Raw genomic sequence first — 21511 nt, 5'->3', positions numbered from 1 at the left:
AAATCCAAAATGTCTGTAATGTTGAGAAATGGGCATGAGTCTAACTCTATGTAATGATTCTGCTGGCAACCATGGCTGTGTTTGGTGTAAAAAAAACGATGATGTTGATTTTAATTCGGCGTAACAATTTGTGGACTATTTTTTTCTGGACTACGGATGGATTTGTTGTGATATTAGATAAAGTAACTGTAGATAGTCAGTACCACACTCTCACTCTCACCGACTCATACGGTTGCAACATGATTGTTGGGTTAGTGGATAGGAGGTTGTTTTTATATGAAAGTGAAGCCCGGTGCTAAGTGACGTCGACCGTTTGTTGGCATTTTCACTGAGATAGTTTGCACTGCAGAGAGGGGAAATAGATTGTTGGCAACATTTTTAAAAAATGACCCAATTCAGCTTTAAAAACAAACAATTCTGTTTCATTTCATTGAGCCACCATGATATGAGCATTAGCCATTCTCTGTATGTATTATTTCTTTAACATCCTTTGAGTGCAAACATCAAAATATCTGCATCTCCTTGGGATATTATTGTAAAGTAAACCATTTATTCCTCTGGTGTAAATGCAGGCTATGGACTTGAGGGTCCTTCAAAGTTTCCCGTTTCTCTCGTAAAGTTTTTCCTTTTCAAAATTCAACCTAAAAATTTAATTTAGTGGGAGGACATTTCTAGAATCTTGTAGAGTAAGAAATCAATAACTGGGGTTTTATTTCCTCAAAACTGCAGCTGTTACAGGCACAAAATAATGGATTTTTGTACAGCTTATATAGACAAATCTACCAGTATAAAGCATTCTATGCGCTGTAACAATTTTTAATGTGAATTTAAATCTGAAGAAGTATCTTGGAAATCTGCATAAATTCACAAAATTGATGAAATAAACCCGTGATGATGTAATGATTAAGAAGGCGGATATACTGTTGTATCTCAGATGAAAAGTGTCCTCGAGCTGTATTGTCAGAGGATGGAGATGAGAAAGCTGCCAGCAGCGATAGCAGGGAATTCTTAGGAAGAAGTAAATCTCCTTCATTATACAAGCTTGTGTTACATGCTTGCTTCATGACTCGGGTCCCTAATGGACGGGGATAAAATGTACAGACACACACATATACACTCCGGAGGGATACATGAGCAACACTGCGAGTGAAATTGCACCAGCCGTGCACTGATGTAACCAGATTTTTTGTCCTCACCGTGAGCTGAAATCTACTTTGCTGTGCACCACAACACATAACGTATGAACCCATAAGCATGGTTCTTTATTTTAACCCCAGAACGATTGGAGCATTGGTTCGCGACAGAAAATGGAGTATGATTCTCCAGGGAATACAATTTCGTGTGCGGGACAACGTCCCCACAACACTCCAGTCAGTCTTGGTGTACGCTCTGTTTTGCTTCCACAGTCCTGTTGTAACATGCCGCGTTTGGTATTCAAGCTGGCAATTGCACCAGCCTCGCATCTCCAATCCACCCGTTCTTATCATCCCTTCTGCTATCTGTCTTCTTTTCCTTCACCCTAACGTGCAAAAGAAGCCATCAATTGCCTGGCAACTCGGGTCGCTCTTATCACCATTCCTCTTACTCTGACTCCCAGTAAAAGATTGATGGCGAGGTCATCAATGGACGAATAGTTTCAATCCATTTTCCTTAAATGTAGCTCTTTTTTTTTTTCTGTCGGACTGTTTTCTTTTCTCCGTTTGACCTCTATTTCTCTTCTCATTTTTGTCCTTTAGCTGCTTTTATCAGTCCCACAGTATTTATTACACCATCCACCTTCTCCTGGGCACCTATTGCAAGTCGCCTGTAATGTGCGCTTTAATCTTCTTTGCTTTGTGTCCTTTAATTCCCCCGTTTTCCAACCCTTACAGTAGATTAAGAGGAAATCACTTTTGAGGGAAAGCACAACCCTTTTCCTGTTAAAGAACATTAGCCGTTATATTTGCCTTCACTGTGGAGTGTAAACCCAAGAAGGTCACAGTGTAAATAGAGCCCACCTCGTCTTTGCTGCTATTTTTTTCCCTCTTTTGTATTGTAATATTACAGTGACCTATACTATACATTTGCTCATGTATTGTAAACTTTAAAAATAGTATTATTATTGAAAATAGTTACCCAACAGTATTTTCATACAGGCAAATATCTACAATAATAAAATGATAAAAAGCTAATTTAAAAAAACTTACATTCACCTTTCTGGTGGTTGAACTAAAAGGAATTGCAAATTTAAACAATACTTTGATGATATCTCTAATTATTTGTTATGCTAGGTACGTTAACGACGGTTAACGGTGGTAACGTTAACGCATGATGCGTTTCCATGACGACTGACCGTAAAAAGACGCATGTGACGTCATGTTTACGTGCCGTGGCACCGGAGTACAGGCACCGTTTACCAGTTAGCTCCGTTAGCTCCTTTAGCGCCGTTAGCGTGTCCACAGCCGAACTGGAGCGGTCTGCTCATTAAAAATTAGCATTACTTTAGAGACTAATTTTAACGATCGGGAATGTCACGTGCGTCTTTTTCCGGTCAGTCGTCATGGAAACGTTAACAATGCGTTAACATGTTAACATTGACGCCGTTAACCGCCGCTAACGTGTTCAGCACTAATTATGTGACATGTTTGTATATGCATTTTAATTTTCTCTATTTAATCAGCTGTCACAACAACAACAACAACAATATTCACGTGTGTGAGATTTTTTTTACATGTGGAGAATATATATCACATACATTTTTCCTAAAGTATTTTTCTTGGTTTCCTGCAGCCACACACACACACAAATGTGTAAACATTACTCACCTACTGGCATAATTGTCGAAAAACCAAATCCTCCGCGGGTGATGTTGATGCTCATACTGCAGGGCAGCATCATTTCCATTTCAAAAAGCTCCACACTGGGGCTCATGTGTGCACATGAAAGCACACGTGGCGGCTAAGGAAATCAATGCTTATCCGTGTGCAGGTGTGAGCGCATTTTCCCAACCGCCAGTGTAAGTCGGTATCGTAAATAAAGCTTCTCTCTTACGTACGCATTAGATCCGACTGTTTCCATTATCATTCAAACAGCCGGAGTGACAGAGAGAAGAACGACTTGGTTGAAAACATATTAAAAATGCATGTTGTTTACATGTTGATTTGTTCCTGATGGCTGTGGTTGCCATTTGATGTTGGCTGTTTGTGTATCACTGCTGATACCTAATCTAATATTGGCTGTTGGAAACAAGTTAGTGGATGTTACTGTGTAGTAGGCGTTCATATCGTTCCAGTTGTATTCACGTTTTCCTCCTGCCTACAGATTTTGACCCCAACCTTGGCATGATGGCTGGAATCACCCCCATGAACCCCATGATGCCTGGCCTCGGTATTGTGCCTGCGCCGCTCTCCCAGGAGCTGCCGGTTATCAAAGAGATCATCCACTGCAAGACCTGTACGCTGTTCCCTCCGAACCCCAGTAAGCCATAAACTCATGCCACTATACACCACCACCTCCCACCAGCATCACTACTAAATAATCTGATTATGTTACTCCGTATAAGTTGCAAATAGCAGTGTGACAAAAGCATCCAAACAAGGTCCAACTTTCTAGTAGTTTTGAAGCTTGGAGTTGCTCGTTTCTCGAGGCTATGATTTTGGTGTTTGTTTGGTTTATTGCTTTTCCATTAAGGATAAAACCTGGTACTTTTATAGTACCTGCTCAAGCGAGCTGAGCCGATACTAAAATCCAACCGAACAATATTTTGGACCAAAACATTTTTTTGAAGAAAATTGTCAAATGTTGGACGGCATAATATAGTATATTGTTTTTGTCAAATTTTGGATGACATAGTATAGTATGATGTTTTTGTCAAATTTTGGACCAAAGCATTTTTTTTATATTAAATTGTCAAATTTTGGATGCCATAATATAGTATATTGTTTTTGTCAAATTTTGGACCACATAGTATAGTATGACGTTTTTGTCAAATTTTGGACCAAAATTGTTTTGTTTTGGGGTTTTTTAAAAAAAAATCGTCAAAAACTGTAGATCAGTTAAAAAAGACTTCAAATATCCTGAAAACATGCGTCTGGTGTGTTTAGCGACACCACTTCAGAAAGCCGGCAATCGCAAGCCAAGACCCCTTTCTGTCGTATTTTAGTTTAGTTTTAGTTCGTTTTAATGAACTGATTCTAATTATTCCGTACACTGAAAACAACTGCTTGGCCCCGTTACTTTGTGTCGCGTAGAAAACAACGTCACATACTATAATGTAATGGAAAACCAAGTAGTGCTAAAACTGTAGTGGAAAAGCGCCATTACTAGCCTCCTCTGCAAAGAAACTTTTTTAAAAAAAGTACAGAGTTCAAAAAGAGAGTCAGACAATAAACCCGATCGCCTCATCTGTCACATATGAAATGAAGGTATCTGTCTGCGCTTGTCTGCTGAGAGAAGCTTGAGACGGAGAGCTGCAACCTCCAACGTCGAAGCGTTCTTGCTGCAAATGAAAGTGAACAAACAACAGTTTTTGTAGCGATCCTGCCCAACTCGGATACACTTCATTAATCACTGCGTATTATTCCTTTTAATTTTCTACAGTACATATTAGAAATCCTCGAGACAATTCCCTTTGGTGAGCTGCACCATCTGTTTATATTTATCTCACCTCCACCTTCCAATTATCCAGACTTAGAAAAGAGATAGGGTGGGGGGGGGGGGGTCCTCTGACTGACGCCACCTCTGCTTTTCAGATTTTCAGCTACAAAAACATTCTGCTTGGATGCCTTTTTTTTTGTTTTGTTTTTTTTATCAAACATGTCGTCTTCAAAGTGAACTAAAACAAAAGCTCCACAACTCTGCAGGAGCATCAGGGAGTTAACGGTCCTTACACAAAGCAATACACACACTATTGCACTATCAAAGGGGAAATATTTGATTTAAACCGCACCCATGAAGCTGTGTTTAAAGTACGTCTACATGTGTTGTCTGTGCTGGGTGACCATAAACTTGTCACTGTCACGATTCAGTGCCGGGAAAAATGGCTAATTAAAAGTTTAACATGACTCGGGAACATCTCGCTGACTACTTTTCAGGAATAAGAAATTATCCAACAACTCTGGTTAGGTTGGATTTACTTTATTGCCCCACAATTTATGATATTGTCTGGGATTTCACACAAAAAAGCAGGATAGAAATTCCAAAAATACAACAACAATTTTAAAAAGAAAGACAGTAAAAAACTGTAGAGCTTGGAGTTTACTCCACATGTTGCACATGCCTGTTTTGAATGAAAGTCTATGGTAAAATGAGCGTTCTTCTCAATTATAAGCTAACATTTAAGTCTGGATCACTAGTTTCAGGTCTTCTTAAGTAGAATGTGATGTTAATTCATTTACATTATGATCCCATTTAAAGTAAAATAGACAATAAAACACTTCACTTTGCAAATGGAAGACAGTACGTCCACTTTGGATGTACAGTTTCATATACTGGACATTATGTGCACCAGAATCTGATGGTGTTTGAATCCTTAATGATGCATGGACGCCACGCGTGGTCGGTCGCATACCTGTCTTACTTTCTACTTTCCCTCCTTTCAGCACTGTCCCAGTTGCTCGTAACTCACTCTTTTGATCTCCATCGCTGCTTAAGATCCTCTGTGCTTGTCGTGCCTGTCGCCTATTTCAGTGTCACAAGAAGCAGTTCGTCTCCGAGCCAAGTATTTTGAATAGACTGACATCACAGGCTTAATGCTGCTGCTGTTGCTCGTGGAACTCAAGTCCTCAAGAAGCCAGAGAGATATGGTTACTGCCTGAACATGGGGGGGGGGACTGTGTGAGGCTGTGACCCTCAGAGTTGCATCAGTCTTAAGGCCACATTATACTTCTCCGACTGCGTATGCGTTATCCGTCTGCGTCACCACGGAGACGCCTCGAGCATTTATACTTCTGCGTCGTGGTGACGGACACTCGCTGCAATTTCCCGCCTGATCAGTAGGGGTCGCTGCGCAAGGTTGTTGTGCTTCTGGCTACAGTGAGCAATGGCGTCCGAGAAAGAAAGAGAGCGAAAGACTGTTGTTGTTGAAACAGTTGCCGTTTCTCACTTTTCTGTGTGACGGAACGCAGTTTTAAGATAATTTGAGGCGAGAAATTGGCCATTTAGGGTCTAAACATGTGCTGTGTGTGTTAAGATATGACGTATTTATAGTTCGGCAGCGGCGTTATCGGCGGGGATCAGCTCCGCCTCTGTCAGGACGCCCGGAGCGCACTGAGAGCCGGCACAGAGCAGCTTAGCTCAGCCTGTCCTGAGGACCAATCGCAGCTCTTGCCGTCTCCGTAGTCCCTTGACGGAGTGACGGACACTTAAAAAATATTTCGTGCAGACGGAGACGACGCAGAGGCTCTTTGACAGTCTCTGCGTCGACGCAGAGTCTCTACGTAGCCTACGCAGAGCACTTTACGCAGAAGTATAAATTGGGCTTTAGTCCCAGCTGAGAAGACTTGTATAGATCGGAGTGTCTGCGAAGATTGTGGCTTTTTCACCTAGTCTAATTGTTCATGGTCACTCATCAGAGATTTCTATCTCTGCTGAGAGAAGATGTGTCAAGCGTTTTTTTTTTGGGGGGGGGGGGGGGGGTTTCCCACTGGGGGTGCTCCTGGATTGTGTTTCTGCTTGGTCTCTGTTATGTTCTTCTGTTCACTTAATTTGACTCTGACCCCCATCCGGCATGCACTCTGGTGGTTTGCAGCCATCTGGAAACATTTTGTGGTGAGAGTCAGCACCTCTGAATCTGAAAAAAAAAAAAAAAAAGCACCTAAAAATATCTTAAGGTGTGGGGTTAGAGAGTGATAGATGGCACAATAGACACATATCCAATTACAGCTGTTATATTTCCAGCAGCATTCTCCCTTAAGATGAAGCATGAGGTTCAAACAGCTAAACTAGTGGCAGTGATGCCTTTTACTTGTCTGACATGATGAAATAGAAAGCTGAGCCTTAAGATAATGTCCTTGATCTACTACTCCATCTACTTAGAATCCACACCCAAAATCTAACGTTTTCGATGTTTTAATCCTGAGAAATCACAGACTAGACGATCCAGTCAAGACGCAGCACCACGCACTTGGCGTTCAATCAAACTATTTCAGGGTGGAGATTCCCGGTATTTGGGAAGGGTGATTTAACGTGACTTCAGAATGTAAACAGACATGGAGGCGGACTGCCGGCGTTGCCATTTAGTTAGCTGTGTCTGTGTTTGATGTTTTGTGACCGAGTCATGGCTGAGAAGACAAAATCAACTCGCGGTTGTTATGGTTCTAAACAGAAGGACTGTATTCCTAACGTCATAGTCATAAATATAAAATCTGGGAAGATTCTGATGCATCCGATGACAAAATCGTGTCTGTTAACCCTTCACACTACAGGATAATTTGGCCAGATCATTAGTTCAAACCAGCCTCAAATCAGAAGGGCCAGATCTTGACCGAAATCCACCCAAAGTGTAGGGTGGGCTTAAGTCTGTTAGTCCAACTCAAATTATACGAAATCAAATTTCTCAAACTCAGACTAACACCCCCACGTAATGCGAGTCGGCCTCAATTTGGCTAATACCTGGGAATAATAGAAGATGGTACACAAAAGACAGAATAAGACAACCACTAAAAAACATGGTGAAATTCAGGCTGGTACATGTTTTTGGACTGATGAGTTCAGCGTAAAGAATGTGATATTGTGAAGTGATTGGATGGTAGGAAGAAGCCAGAGAGAGATATGGTTACTCAGGTTCCTTTGCTGGTGTCTTGGTTGATCTTTAGGAACAGGCAGAGAAACTCCTTCATTCAGAACTTTTGCTGCTTTTTCAAACTGAAAGGAAGCACTTTGAGGTGGACCGGCCACCTGCTCCTGATGCTTCCAGCAAACCTCCTCTGTGAAGGTATCCTGAGCATGTTCAGACAAATTTTTTAAATAAAATAAACACAGGATGTTATTTCAAGCAATGAAGTGAAAAGCTCTTTATCTGTGAAAATGGTCTGGTTTTCTCAACCGTTTATGATAGTGAAATGATTATCTTTTGTTTGCAGAGTGTTTTGTGAGACAAAACCCATTTTAAGAGATCTTAAAAGCTCTGGGAACTTGTTATAGACATTTTTTTTTTTCCATCTCTAATTGCAAAATTCTGTGGAACAAAGAATACTAGAGGTTTTATAACATTCATTATGTTAACGGTTCGTCCACAAACATCACTAGTTTACATACAAAAGCCTTTTTGCCACATGCAGTGTAAAATAATGATACGCCTCTGTCATAAAGTCCTCCTCCCTCTGCCTCATCAGTTTGCTCCTACTGGCAGGTGACTGCTCTTTAATGTAACATATGCTACGATACAAAACAAGACCCAGAGAATCATGTAGAGTGGGTGTATAAACCCCCCCCCAAGAGTATCCTCCCTAAAGAGCTGCAGTGCTCGGCTGGAGAGAGAAGGACACCTGGGAATATGCAGTATCCTGATGAAATGTCTTCTTGGGCTGCAAGAAAGCCCACACGATCATTTCACTGAACACAGTTAACCCGATACCTGCCATGCTGTCACTCAGCAAGAAAACTGCCAATGGCACGTTCCATGGTGCGGCCCGCAGTGTTATTTTGATAGTTTAATATCACAGAGATACCATCAGTGTGCATCACCATCAAGTTATTTTCTCCACACAGCTTTGACCCCTCGTTGACCCCCTTTTTTTTACCTTCACTTCTTCCCACTCGTTTATTTCATTCCAGGAGTCGTGCAGAACTTCTTTCTTTTTTCTTTTTTTCTCTGAAATGTTTGCAAAGACTTCACACTCAACACTTTGACCCTCAGATTTATTTTATTAATAGTCAAATGGGACATGGAACTCGGGTGTTGTCTGTCTCGCTTAAAAAATCTAAACACATATATTTTAGAAAATTACCTTGAAGGGAAGACAATACTTCGGAGCTTTGGAGTTGTTGCGATTCGCACTCTCTGGAATCTGACCTTAACCCTGAAAATGTTTTTTCCTTTCCAATTCTTTTTACTTTCCAAACAAAAAAACAACTTGCAACTTTATTAGATTGTTTGTGTCTGCAGTGCTGGAGAAAGGTCATTTTAAACATCTAATACCTAACATTCCTGTTAAAAATATCTAAAAATATATATATATATATATATATATAATATATTTTTGAGTAGTACATTAGCCAAAATGTTTCCAACACTCTATAAATCCATAGAAATCCGAATTTATATTGAAAGGAACAGCTCTTTCCATTCATTTCAGTGACCTTTTAATGATCATCTGCTCTGTGGAGTTGCTGCTGCATGTAGCATAGGGTTTGCCTTTGAAAAGTGCAAGAAAGAATAATCTTTGAAACACTCTTCGGTATAAAGCTACGGATCCGCTGGTCCTGCGAAATACTTCACAGCCAAAGAATGAATGGAAATAGTGCTTTTACTTCACATTCTACAAACGTCGATCACTGTGTGGCAAATACAACTCCAGAAAAGCTTGGATTCAAAGCAACATTTGGAAAACAACCCAGAGGATCAGTCACTTCCTCGGGAAGTGAGCCCAAGCTCATGATCCTGCTGCTCCCTGACATCCTAAGGTCTTTTGCTATTGCTTTGAGTGATCCCTGTGGGCATAAATTACATACTGTACATTTAAAGTCCTCCTGGTATTGATTACACCTTGAAAGCTCACCCCTGAGCTAAACTAGTTCCATAGCCTTACCTTGAAACGGCTGCAACTTTAAACGACTTTACAACTTAATTAGTACTAGTGGAGGAAGTCGGTCACTTCTGTCTGCACCCACCTCCTATATGGAAATGTAAATCAACTTCAAAGAGGAATACATTCAAACATATTGAAATGCGTCAGTAATTTAAGCCAAAACAGGTGTGTTTCTCCATGTGTGATATATTGATGTGTGTAGGCTGACGCTTATTCTGTGTCCATGTGTAATGTGAGGAACTAAAGGTGTTACCGTGAGAAGGTCGTTTATCTTTTAAATGACCGGTCCTCCACTGGCTGAAGCTTGTTTCCTGTAGCCAGTCCCACAGACTATAAAAAATGTGTTTAGCCAGTCCAGTTGATGGATGGTGATTATGTGTTGGAGAGGCAGACTGGTGGGTGTCCACACAGACACCAGAGTGACTGCAGCCTCTGTATTTATCCAAAATTTTAAAGGGAAGCACATCCACCATCCTAAAAATGTAGTTGATTTGTTCTTAACATATCAAATTGCACTGTAGTGATTACAGTAGATAGTATGCGTGTGGATAGATGAGGGAGAAAAAAAATGTCACAATCATAATTCACTTCAGGTTTCAAATGCTTTAATGTCTCTTCTTTTTTTTTCCAACTGTGGACCCTGCATGTCCCCTCCTCCTCTCAGCCTCTCTGTCTGCATTTCAAAATTAACAGCCTTGAAGTCTGTCTCACAAAGTTTATCTGAATCCTCTGTGTCGTGGATTTGCATAGAACAGGCTTCAGCCGCCCAGTGGTAACCCACTCAACACAAGCCAAGACTAACCACAACTTTATACTGCACAACTAAACAAAAAACCGTCTGGGTTGCATCATTTAGTTATTGCTGCACTTTTTTTCCTTCCTCTATTCTCTCCGTTCACCCCATCATCATCATCATCATCATCGTCATCAGCCACCAAAATGTCAGATCTTTTTGAAACTCTTGACCTTGCTACGGCAAACTTTTTCTACCCATCTCAACTCAAAACAAGTTTAATCCTCCTAGGAATGAAATTTCAGCCCAAATTTCAATCATTTCATGGATAGATGGAGCCAGAGAGACCACGAAGAGGTGAACAAAAATGAGTGTGAAGAGCTGCAAAAACAACCACGGAAAGAAATAGAAACGGACAGTGGGACACAAAACAACCACATACAAATGAGAAGTGGCCGTATATGCAAAGCACCTATGATACGACCGCAGAGAGACCATAACAAATACTGCAAAATGACCATAAAGGGAGAGAAACACCTGCAAAAGTATCACAGAGAGACACAGCCAGGGTGTTTTCACTCTGTCAGAGGAGTGGCTGTGTTTTTGCTGGAGCTCGTGCGTTGTCTCATAATATCTGCTAGGAATTCATTTCTTATCCAACAGTGAAACACACTCCAAGCACACTTCAAGTGCACTTTTCACAAGATTCTGAATCTGTGTCTGATTATGAGGAGGCATCTTCAAGTCCAAACAACACAGACTCAGCGTAAAGCAGCAATAACCCTGCACTCCTTTTCCTTACCCGGCCTTGTGGAATTACACCAACAGTCATGCTTGGAAACAGCTAGGGGTGTGCCAAAAAATGTACATTTACTATTCAGAACCGATATAAAATCTCCCAGAATTGATTTCTTTATTTGTGTTAATTATGCAATATGTGATATTGCTTTTATGCAACAGCTACAACAATTCCATCCAAGCATGGATAAATGTTTTTAAACTTAATAAATCTGAAAAAGACACTTTCATGTCTCCATTTGTAATTCTGACTTGCAAAGCAGACACACATAGATATGGATTTAGACATAGATTTGCACACCTATAGATTGAAGCAGAAATCGTTATGGATCGATTTTGAATCAAGAACCGATTTTGAATCGAATAGTAGCCCTGAAAATCTGAATCGAATCGAGGCCCCAAAAATATGAATCGAATCGAGTGGTAGCCCCAAAAATATGAATGGAATCGTATCCTAGCCTCAAAAATCTGAATTGAATCAAATCGTAGCCCCAAAAATCTGAATTTAATCGAATCGTAGCCCCAAAAATCGGAATCAATCAAATCGCAGCCCCAAAAATCGGAATCGAAACGTAGCCCCAAAAATCGGAATTGAATCATAGCCTCAATAATCCGACTCAAATCAAATTCCGAATCGAATCGTAGCCCCAAAAATCCGAATTGAATCGAATCATGAGATAGTAAAATATTCCCACCCCTAGAAACGGCATCATATTAATTGTCTTCCGCTTAACCTCCCCAACAATTAACCAATCAAGTTTGTGTCAATGTGCAATGGTGATGCAAGATGAGTTGAAGTTAAAAGTACGAGGGATTTTGCTGCAAAGAATCATCACACTTTTACTTTTACTGCACTCAGCCGTTGCCCAGTCCTGAAATCCATTTCATCAAAGTTCTCCTCTTGGTGTTGATTAACCAGACCCAAGGTCAACCCCGGGTCTTCTCAGCCTCGTCGATATCTACAGGAGGAGCAGGAGGAACCGGTAACATTGTTTGCGAGGCCTTTTCTAACAGACTTCCAAAAGACATCATCCCCCAACCTTCCTCTGATTCGGTCATTCACTCCTCATAGACCCAGCTAATCACATTCATCATGGATGAGAAGCCTGATCTATTGGAGATTAGATCAGTCAACACTCGTCTGTGTTGAATAAGTGATTTGTGTAATGCCGGGAACCTTCCACATGAGAGGATTTGCAATCACTCTGTAGCCAAAAGGATTTCATTTTCATGCATGGGATGGTTTGATATTAACATTTATCTTACCAAAAAAAAAAAAGATATGAGCACATTGCTCCCAGTTGTTGTTACTCATGCGTTAAACTTCATAATTTTGAGGTCATAAGTGCTGCGTTTTAAATTAGACCTCATTGAATGCTGTGGCATCTCAGCCTGGATGTTTTTATAGTTTGTTGTTTGGTTTGTAGAATAATAATTATACAACGTGGCTAATTTCAGAAAGTCTTGCACTCTCGTTATATTCTTCTTTAATTATTCTCTGCATGTTTACTCCGATAAAGCACCTGCTAGCCATAGTTTGCAGTATAACCACCTATAAGCATTTGTAATTTTGGTGAACACGATTTTAATCAATAATTCAACTGATATATTTTTGGTTTGAAGCTACAAATGTGCAGCCCACGTTTTCAGACGGCAATATTTGGATTTTTCTTTCATCCACCACACATTTATCTCGGAGTAAAAACATTTTTTATTTATTTTTTTTCAACAAAAATCAGACAGCTTCCTCAGGTCTGCCAGAATAATTTACAGCTGCAGTGTAATCAGAATTCTTGCCATCGGATATTTTGTCTTCAGCTTCTCAGAAATCATTTATTCACACTTAACAGTTTCTGTCTTCTCAGTGGTTGAATCGGCTTCTCGAATTACGTGCATTTCAGCTGAATTATCTCGACCAAAATGCACACTTCCATGTATTGCACATCATTATTTTTCTCCAAAGCCCAGTCCTAATATTCCTTGTCCACCATTACTTCTGCCCAGACCTTCCCCCTCCGGCCACAAGAGACCGCCCTCCCGGGTGTAAGACAGTGTTTGTCGGGGGTCTGCCAGAAAACGCCACAGAGCAGCTCATCATGGAGGTCTTCGGACAGTGCGGCGATATCACTGCCATACGCAAAAGCAAAAAGAACTTCTGCCATATCAGATTTGCTGAAGAGTTCGACGTGGACAAGGCTCTCTTCCTGTCAGGTAATCTATCACGAGTGTGTGCGACTGTCATCTTACTCATTGTGTAAGTGCTTTTTTTGAGAAATGTTTTCATTCTATTTGTGGAGAAACCACTTAGACGAGTGTCAAGCGGAAAGAAAAAAAAAAAAAGGCACAAAAGAGCGAGACCCTGATTAATTTTTCAAAATGGTATTTGTCTCGTAGTCGGAGGAGATGGTCATGCGGCTTGAAAAGAAAAATACCCGTGTCAGAAAAGAAGTGGCTGTTCAATCTGATACAAGTGTGTGCCCTAAAAATAAAAGTTGCACTTGTGCGAGAAACATAAGTGGCATCAGCGGCATCATTGTTTATGGGCCGCGCATGAAACAACAAAGTAAATGTGCTCCTGTTTTTGTGCCGTCCTATCTATAGCTACAGCTGCACATGCTCGCGTGTATTGTATTATTTTAAAGGCGCCCACAACGCAATGCCCAAACCTATGCAAAACACTTTTAAATGTTGAAATAACGCAAACCCTTAGCAAGCCATTCCGCAAACCCCTTAAAGGACAAATAAATTATTCAGGATGCTGTTGTGTTTTTATGTCGAGACGTTTTTTATGTCAAGACGATGAGGAAAAGTGTGGCGAGAAAATATAGAAGAGATGGAAGCAGCCTCTTCATATTTAAAACAATATGGGGTTAAAGTATAAATGATCTGGTGCTGCTAACTGACACATTTACCTCTAGTTTTTAGCTTTCAGTTTTGCAGCAGCCTCAACAGTCCAGATGTGCAAACTGCTTAGGCTAGCATTAGCATGTGCGTGCGTGCGCGTGTACATGTGCCAATGAGTTTGTGCGATGCTGTTATTTCTTCTGCCTATATTCTTATCAGGAGATGTCGGAGCTGCGGTCCGATATATTAGTCAGATGACAGACCTGCGTAGTTTTCCCATAAATTATTTCCCACCCACCGACCCATGCACACACACACACGTTTGTGCAGCGTTCATAGTGAGGACACACACAGACATAATGCATTCCCATAACCTTAATCAACCTAAAACCACGTCTAAACCCTGAAAACGCACTTTTAAAGGGTGACAGAATGGGAAAATGTCCATATAAGTTTTTTGGTCCTCACAAAGGCATCCATACAAACACACACACACACACACACACACTGTAATGGCAGCCCCAGCGCACTGAGATCTACTTATATGAAATATTGAAGTAGTGGTAAATTTGGAGCCTGGAGTAGAAACCCCCCAGACCCGCGCTCATTTCTTTTTCCTGTTTGCTTTCTTGCCAGCCTTTTTTTTTTTTTCTTCCTCTGCACATGAGAATGTGTTGTGCCTCTCACTGAATCACAGTGAGCTTCATTACTGCATCTGGCAAGAACACACACCCACACACACACACACACACACACACACACGTGCGCATACATGTTTACGCAAACACTCACGCTAAACACCCTCTCTGATCATTTCATCCAATTAAATCGCAAAATGGGCATGATTGCACTTTGAATGTACAACCAACCATTAGAGAAAATTGAGTAACAGCAAGAGAAGATGAAACTAGTGATGAGGAGAGGGGGGTAATGAGGGATATTGTGGTCTTTCGGTGCCACTGGAGATGTAATTGCCCCCCTTCTAAGTTTCTCTTGTCTATTTTTTACGAAAGGATGTTGCCCTCCATACGACACCCGAAACGACGAAGTGTATCTCCTCAAAGACGTCCGGTAATCACAATAGGTAGCACTGGTGATAAAGACGATATTAAAGATGCACCCCTAATTAAATTACTTGTTTTTGTCTTATCCGTAAAACAGTCTGAATATAAATTATGGGACGTGATTGAAAGTGAAATTGGCTCCCACATATATAGACTGAAGCTCGTTTGTTTACCTTTGTGATCTCATATCTCTTATTTCCCTATTTTCCCTGTTCAGGTTTCATCAAATCCACACCTGCAGGCACGCTTTTCATTTGCATTAAAATGATGCATTGTGTTCCTAATTCATCTGATGTGTTTTGCCCGGCCCCTTCCTGCGTGTTCTATAGAAAGTCTCTAAGATGTTATCATATATAGTGATGTGTATTTGCCAGGTTGGTGAAAATGTAAGTTTAATAAAAAAAGTGTAATTGTATGAAGTTGGCAGCTGTGAAAATTAGAATCGCCTGAAGCCTCCGTGTGTCTGAATCTGACCAGGGACTTTTGTCACATGTCATCCTTTATTCTTTCCTTTCTTTAGGCGCTCAGATTTGAAATAACATAACTGAGAGTCCACAGAAAACAGTCTCTCCCAGAGGTTGTTGAGACATCAACTCAAAACTATTATGTGTTAAACTTCCAGTGGTGCAATAGTAAAAAAAAAAATACAAAAACATGTAGGCTCCATTTGTTTGTGCATAAATCTTCTGGCAATCTCGACATAGAGTCATGCTGACAGAGAACATAATTTGATAAAAAATTACATGTTTTTTCTTTAAAAAGCCAGAGCATTTAAAAACCTGCAGTGGCAAACCCACTGTGAAAATCACATTAAACTGAGCAGGCAGATTTAATCACTTTAATTGCTAAGTCCCCCCCCCCCCCCTCTCCCTCAACCTGCCTCACCCCATTATATTAATATAATATATTGTACCTGTTCCCCTTTTCCCACCTCCTGTTAATTACCAAACCTTTGTGTGCACAGGTTATCGTATCCGTCTCGGCTCCAGCACGGACAAAAAAGACTCCGGCCGCCTTCACGTGGACTTCGCCCAGGCCCGAGACGATCTGTACGAGTGGGAGTGTCATCAGCGGATGTTGGCCAGAGAGGAGAGGCACCGGCGCAAGATCGAGGAGGATCGCTTCCGGCCGCCGTCGCCGCCCCCGATTGTCCACTACTCGGAGCACGAGTGCAGCCAGCTGGGCGACAAAATCAAAGGTTGGTGGTCATGATGGCAAAATGTCATAGATAGAGCCCATCCAAACCAGTTGGACGTGGGACCTTTCCTTCCTTCAACTAGAAGAAGTGCACTGGAATGCCTGTCGAAGTGGGACCTCCTACTAGCGAAGTCGGGTCTGATTGACCTACCCCTACTTCACCAAAATGAAGTCGGATAATAATGGCATGAGTAGGCTCTAAACTTTACTTTTCTGCATGTAGAGTTGTTTTAAACACAGCACTTTTATCACAACTTGTTTTTCATGTTATGGCGTGAAACTATGTAGTCGTCGTTATCTGTTAGCATGAAGATATGTAGGGCTACGGTAAAAGTATACTCATGACGTTACATATCGATATGTATCGCTTTTACATATGTACGGCTCGCTTGTGTATGTAAGTAGACTGAATCGCTGACAGTCAAAATGCCTCTTCAAACGATCGTCCATGTTTTCTAACATTCGACTTCAATTGCTGGAACGCTTTGAAGTAGGAGCTAGTACAATTCAGGTAGGGTAAGTCACACATCCCATTTGTTGGGATGGGCTCTGGAACACAGCAATACTGTGTAGGGCTGCAGCTACAAAATTATTATTATTTATTTATTTATTTTAATCCAGTTAATTGAATTAGAATACTTAATTACAAAAAGATTAGCTAGCTGCAGCCCTAGCAAGCTACATTAAACCAGCTAACATCAATGTTTACGTTAGCGCGTGCCAGCAACGTTAGCAACTGAATGCTATCGGCTCAGACGCTGAATCATTGAGGACGTGCTGTTGTGTTATTCCAGTTGTCGTTTACACTGCACCTTGTCGGCTTCTTGTAAAGTTCCCACACATTGGACATTTTCTGCCTTTTATGGGCTGTATCACTCTGTAGCTGAAATCCGGATGTGCGTCTGCTAAAACCGTCCGTGTGGAACAATGATCCCTGCGCAGAACAGGCCACGCGAGATAGAAATTAAACACATTTTTGTAATCGAGCAATCGCTGCAGCCCTGGTACGGTGCAAAAAATGCTGGCGATGACACAAAGACAGAGGAGAAATAAAGATGTTGGCACACGGAAGAGGATTTTGGATGTATGTGCGGTGCTTGATGCCTGATCTGCTGTCTTGTTCGCACACAAGTGCATCTGCTGCTCTGTTTCACGTCGAGTTTACCTTTGAAAATGAAAAATAATTACTCTAAAATCCTCCCCCCCCCGTACTCAGCTAAATTCCAGGACTCTTCGGTGTGATGGCGCGCATCCATCTGTCCTGTCCTCCACACATTTCACACAAAAAGATTTGTTGAGAAGAAATGAATGGAATTTACTTCCAAACAGGAACGAGACGTGTTGTGTGCGACATGTGAGATTGATATTGACGCCAAAACTGTGCGGCAAAATCATTTTAGCTGTCAGTTTCAGTGGTGAGACGCGTGAAAAATAGGTGAGATTCCCCAAAAAAAGTGAGATGCACGTCTCGGGTCATGTTATTAATGTGCAAATGGAAAGCGCTCATGCTCGACTGTGACTACTCCAGACAAAGTGAAGGGATAAAGGAGAAGATGTGTGTGTCTACTTGCAGGAGATAGATTTTTGATGTTCTGTTAAATTCAGGATATCTGTTTTTTTAAAGACACAAAGACTGCGAGACATCGTATATCAGTTTACTCTGCCCTCGGTGGACTCTCGTCTCTCACATTATTTCTCTTCAGCTCTCCTCTGCACTTACGGTTTCCATTTTCTCTCCTCGTTTCCACGTCTCCTCAGCTTCCTGTCAAGTTTCTGGCTGAATACACTCTTGTCACTAATGAGCAATGACACTTCCAGGTCTCAGTCACAGTTGCCCGATGACAAAATGGCTGTGACTTTATGCCTCTCTACCATCTGCGCGTGTCTTTTTCAGCGCTTCCTTCCCTGGCAACTGATGTAAAGACTCTCGCTGGTGTTGTTTTCCGCCAAAGGATTTGTTTCTGATCACTGAAAGACAGCACCCTGGCTATTTGCTTTGCACATTTTGAGTTCACTGTCTTCTCCCATCAAGTGGAAAAAGTGGTTTGGTCTTTTTTTTTTTGTAATTGTCACTAATATTTTTTGCACTCACATCTAGCTCATAAGCGGGAGCTCACAGTGTCTCCTTTAATCTAGACCTGGCTGTCATCACTTCTTTTTGCCTCTTTGTTAATATTGTGTCCTGTAATGCCGTTTATTGTGATACATTTATAGATTTTCTTTGTCCTCTTTATCTCCCATCGTAACTGCCTTTGTTTCCTAATCCATTTTTATCTTTTCAGTGTTGCCTTTTTAGTAGGGACCTAGATACGCTTCTTCTACTTCTGCTTTCCACTTAATATCTGGGCATTTATGAGATGTTATAATCATTTCTACCTCGCTACCGACTCACGATTTTTAACCTTGTGTTTTGTGGCTGTAGAGAAAAGATTTCTCTTCGCGCTCTTTCACAATCTGACCTCTCTCCTTTCTATATCTGTGAACCCATTCATCCAGACGACGGCAAGTTTGCTGAAGCGGTGCGCGTGCTCCTCACGTGGCTCGAGCGAGGCGAAGTCAACCGCCGCAACGCCAACAACTTCTACTCCATGATCCAGTCGTCGAACAGCCACATCCGCCGGCTGATGAGCGAGAAGAGTCAGCACGAGAAGGAGATGGAAGAGGCCAAAGACAAATTTAAGACGGCTCTGGCTGGCATACTCGGTCAATGTGAGTCCTCCGTTCTTTACATTAAGCTATGGATCTTATTGTGGGGAGAGTTAACTCATTTTGAGAGAATAACGTCCTCTCTTGGCTAAGTTTCTGCTTCAGTGTAAGTTTTTAATTCTTAGTTGAGACACACGACACATTTAGCGCATCATAGGCTTCACAGACGTCTTCCTGCAGCGCTGAAATCCACTAAAAAGTAAGTATATTATTGATCACAGCTGCCTACTGACTCTCACACGATTTACAGTAATGTAAATATTAAAGCAATAGACATCATTGTAGAAGCCATCCTGTTTGGTATGAATGTGTTTTTTGGGACGATGGTGTAAAGGTAAGTTTAATCTCTTTCCTTTCCTCGAAAAACCTTCACTTCAAAACCCACTAGTTCATTTTTTTGTTATTTCTAAGAAACAGGAGTATCTCAAAAATCAAAGGATTACAATCGATGTTTTGCGAGCCAGCCTGGATGGAAAGAAGACTCGAGGGTCAATTTTAATCAGTTTTTCTTCAGATTAAAGTAGTAAGTTGCCCCCGACACATTCCGCCGCGTGAATGCAGCTATTCATTCGGCATAATTCATTCTTAGCAGCGTTTAAGTTGCTAAACGCCCAAAGGGCAACGTATGCTGCTCCTACACCTTTGACAGGTTCAGCTGTGCAGCTTTTAGTTTACAGGACAGCCTGCGGCACAGTGTCTCCAAACATCCCAACCCATGCATTCTAAATAGAATGTAAATATCCTTCAACACAAATGGAAAATTTTGCCCTTTTTTTTTACTGTTTATTAGGTAAATAATCCATGCAGAGGGTATTGAGGAAAGGTGGCAGAGGATGTACGGGAGTGTGAATTTGTATTAAAGCGCAGTAACAGAGTCAGATGTGCCTTTATTTACGGGTTATTAAATGATGACACTGGGTGACCTAAAGCTGATCTGTAATGATTTTCTTTTTTTCTTTTGGCTTCTACTCACCTGCATTTCATATTTTATTTGGCAGAGTTTTTTTTACACTGGATGACCTTTGTAACCGTTCCATTTATCTGGGCTTTTCCACTATACAGTTCTTGCAGGACTCAGCTCCACACTGCTCAAATCTATCTATCTAATCTCGGTTTATTTTTGCTTTTCCATTTGCGATAGTACCTGGTCTGGTGAGGTTTCAAGCGACCTGAGCCGATACTAAAATGTGACGTCGACAGAATGCCGGCCACTGATTGGTCACAGAATGTCGTCCCTGGATTAGCTCAACGTCCGTCACATGAATCAAACCAAACAATGCTGAACTGTAGATCAGTTAAAAAGGCTTAAAATATCCTGGAAAAAAATTAATCTCGTTAACCTCCAACATTTAGGACAGATATTTTAAAAATCTCAATATTTAACAGAGGAGTCTGGTGTATATAGCAACATTACAACCCTTTCCACTGTATTCCGCTTTGTGTCAGACGGAGTCGGCACTCTGGTCATACAGGAAGTCCTAAACTGATCTTTTTAATAGTAATCAACGTTAACGCATGGCGCGTTTCCATGACGGCTGACCGGAAAAAGACGTGCGTGACGTCATGTTTTCTAAAGTAATGCTAAACTTTAAAAACAGATGCACACATACGCAGTACATGGGTACGTTGGTTATTTGTAGCGCTGCTCTTGTCGTTTAATAAACAGACCGTTCCAGTTCGACTGTAAGCGCGCTAACGGGCGCTAAAGGAGCTAACGGAGCTAACTGGTAAACGGTTTGATGGTTATTTGTAGCGCTGCTCTTGTCGTTTAATAAACAGACCGTTCCAGTTCGACTGTAAGCGCGCTAACGGCACTAAAGGAGCTAACGGAGCTAACTGGTAAACGGTTTGGTGGTTATTTGTAGCGCTGCTCTTTCCATTTAATAAACAGAGCGCCCCAGTTCGACTATGGGCGCGCTAACTGCCGCTAAAGGAGCTAATGGAGCTAAGTGGTAAACGGTTTGGTGGTTATTTGTAGCGCTGCTCTTTTCGTTTAATAAACAGAGCGCTCCAGTTCGACTGTAGGCGCGCTAACGGCGCTAAAGGAGCTAACGCAGCTAATGGAGCTAACTGCTACGGCACGTAAACATGAAGTCAGGCGCGTAAGTCAGGAAGTTTCGTGCTATGTTGACCCTGCCCACGTTGAGGAGGTATTATGGAATAATGTAGAGGCGAGCCGTGCCGAGTAGCGCTAGAACTGTATAGTGGAAAATCACATAGGAGAATACTGTGGCCTGTTGTGTAAATTGGAAGCAATGGAGGTTGACCTGTAGGGATTCGAACCAGCAACCCTTGGGTTACAAGCCACAGATTTTGAGAGTGTGGCTGGTGATCTGAACGTAGCCTTAGTCCTTAGTGGTGTCTTTATGTGCCCATATTTTGAGGTATTGGTATATCAGTCCTCTGCAGCTCCTTCTCTCTACAGCAGTGGTGCTCAGTGT

At 41.5% G+C, this 21511-nt stretch overlaps 1 protein-coding gene across 1 annotated transcript in view; it reads left to right on the top strand.

Moving 5' to 3' along the window:
* Positions 1–21511, top strand: part of enox2 (ecto-NOX disulfide-thiol exchanger 2) — a 176871-nt gene that overhangs the window by 130208 nt on the left and 25152 nt on the right. Inside the window, exons 5-8 of the mRNA XM_083891162.1 lie at positions 3301–3456; positions 13264–13470; positions 16132–16365; positions 18861–19073. Of these exons, the coding sequence (XP_083747288.1) occupies positions 3301–3456; positions 13264–13470; positions 16132–16365; positions 18861–19073 (810 nt within the window). The remainder of the gene's footprint in view (positions 1–3300; positions 3457–13263; positions 13471–16131; positions 16366–18860; positions 19074–21511) is intronic.

Source organism: Microchirus variegatus (genome assembly GCF_963457635.1).
Source record: "Microchirus variegatus genome assembly, chromosome: 6".
Taxonomy (NCBI): domain Eukaryota; kingdom Metazoa; phylum Chordata; class Actinopteri; order Pleuronectiformes; family Soleidae; genus Microchirus; species Microchirus variegatus.
The sequence above is the reverse complement of the archived record's forward strand: the minus strand, read 5'-3'. Positions and strand labels throughout refer to the sequence as shown.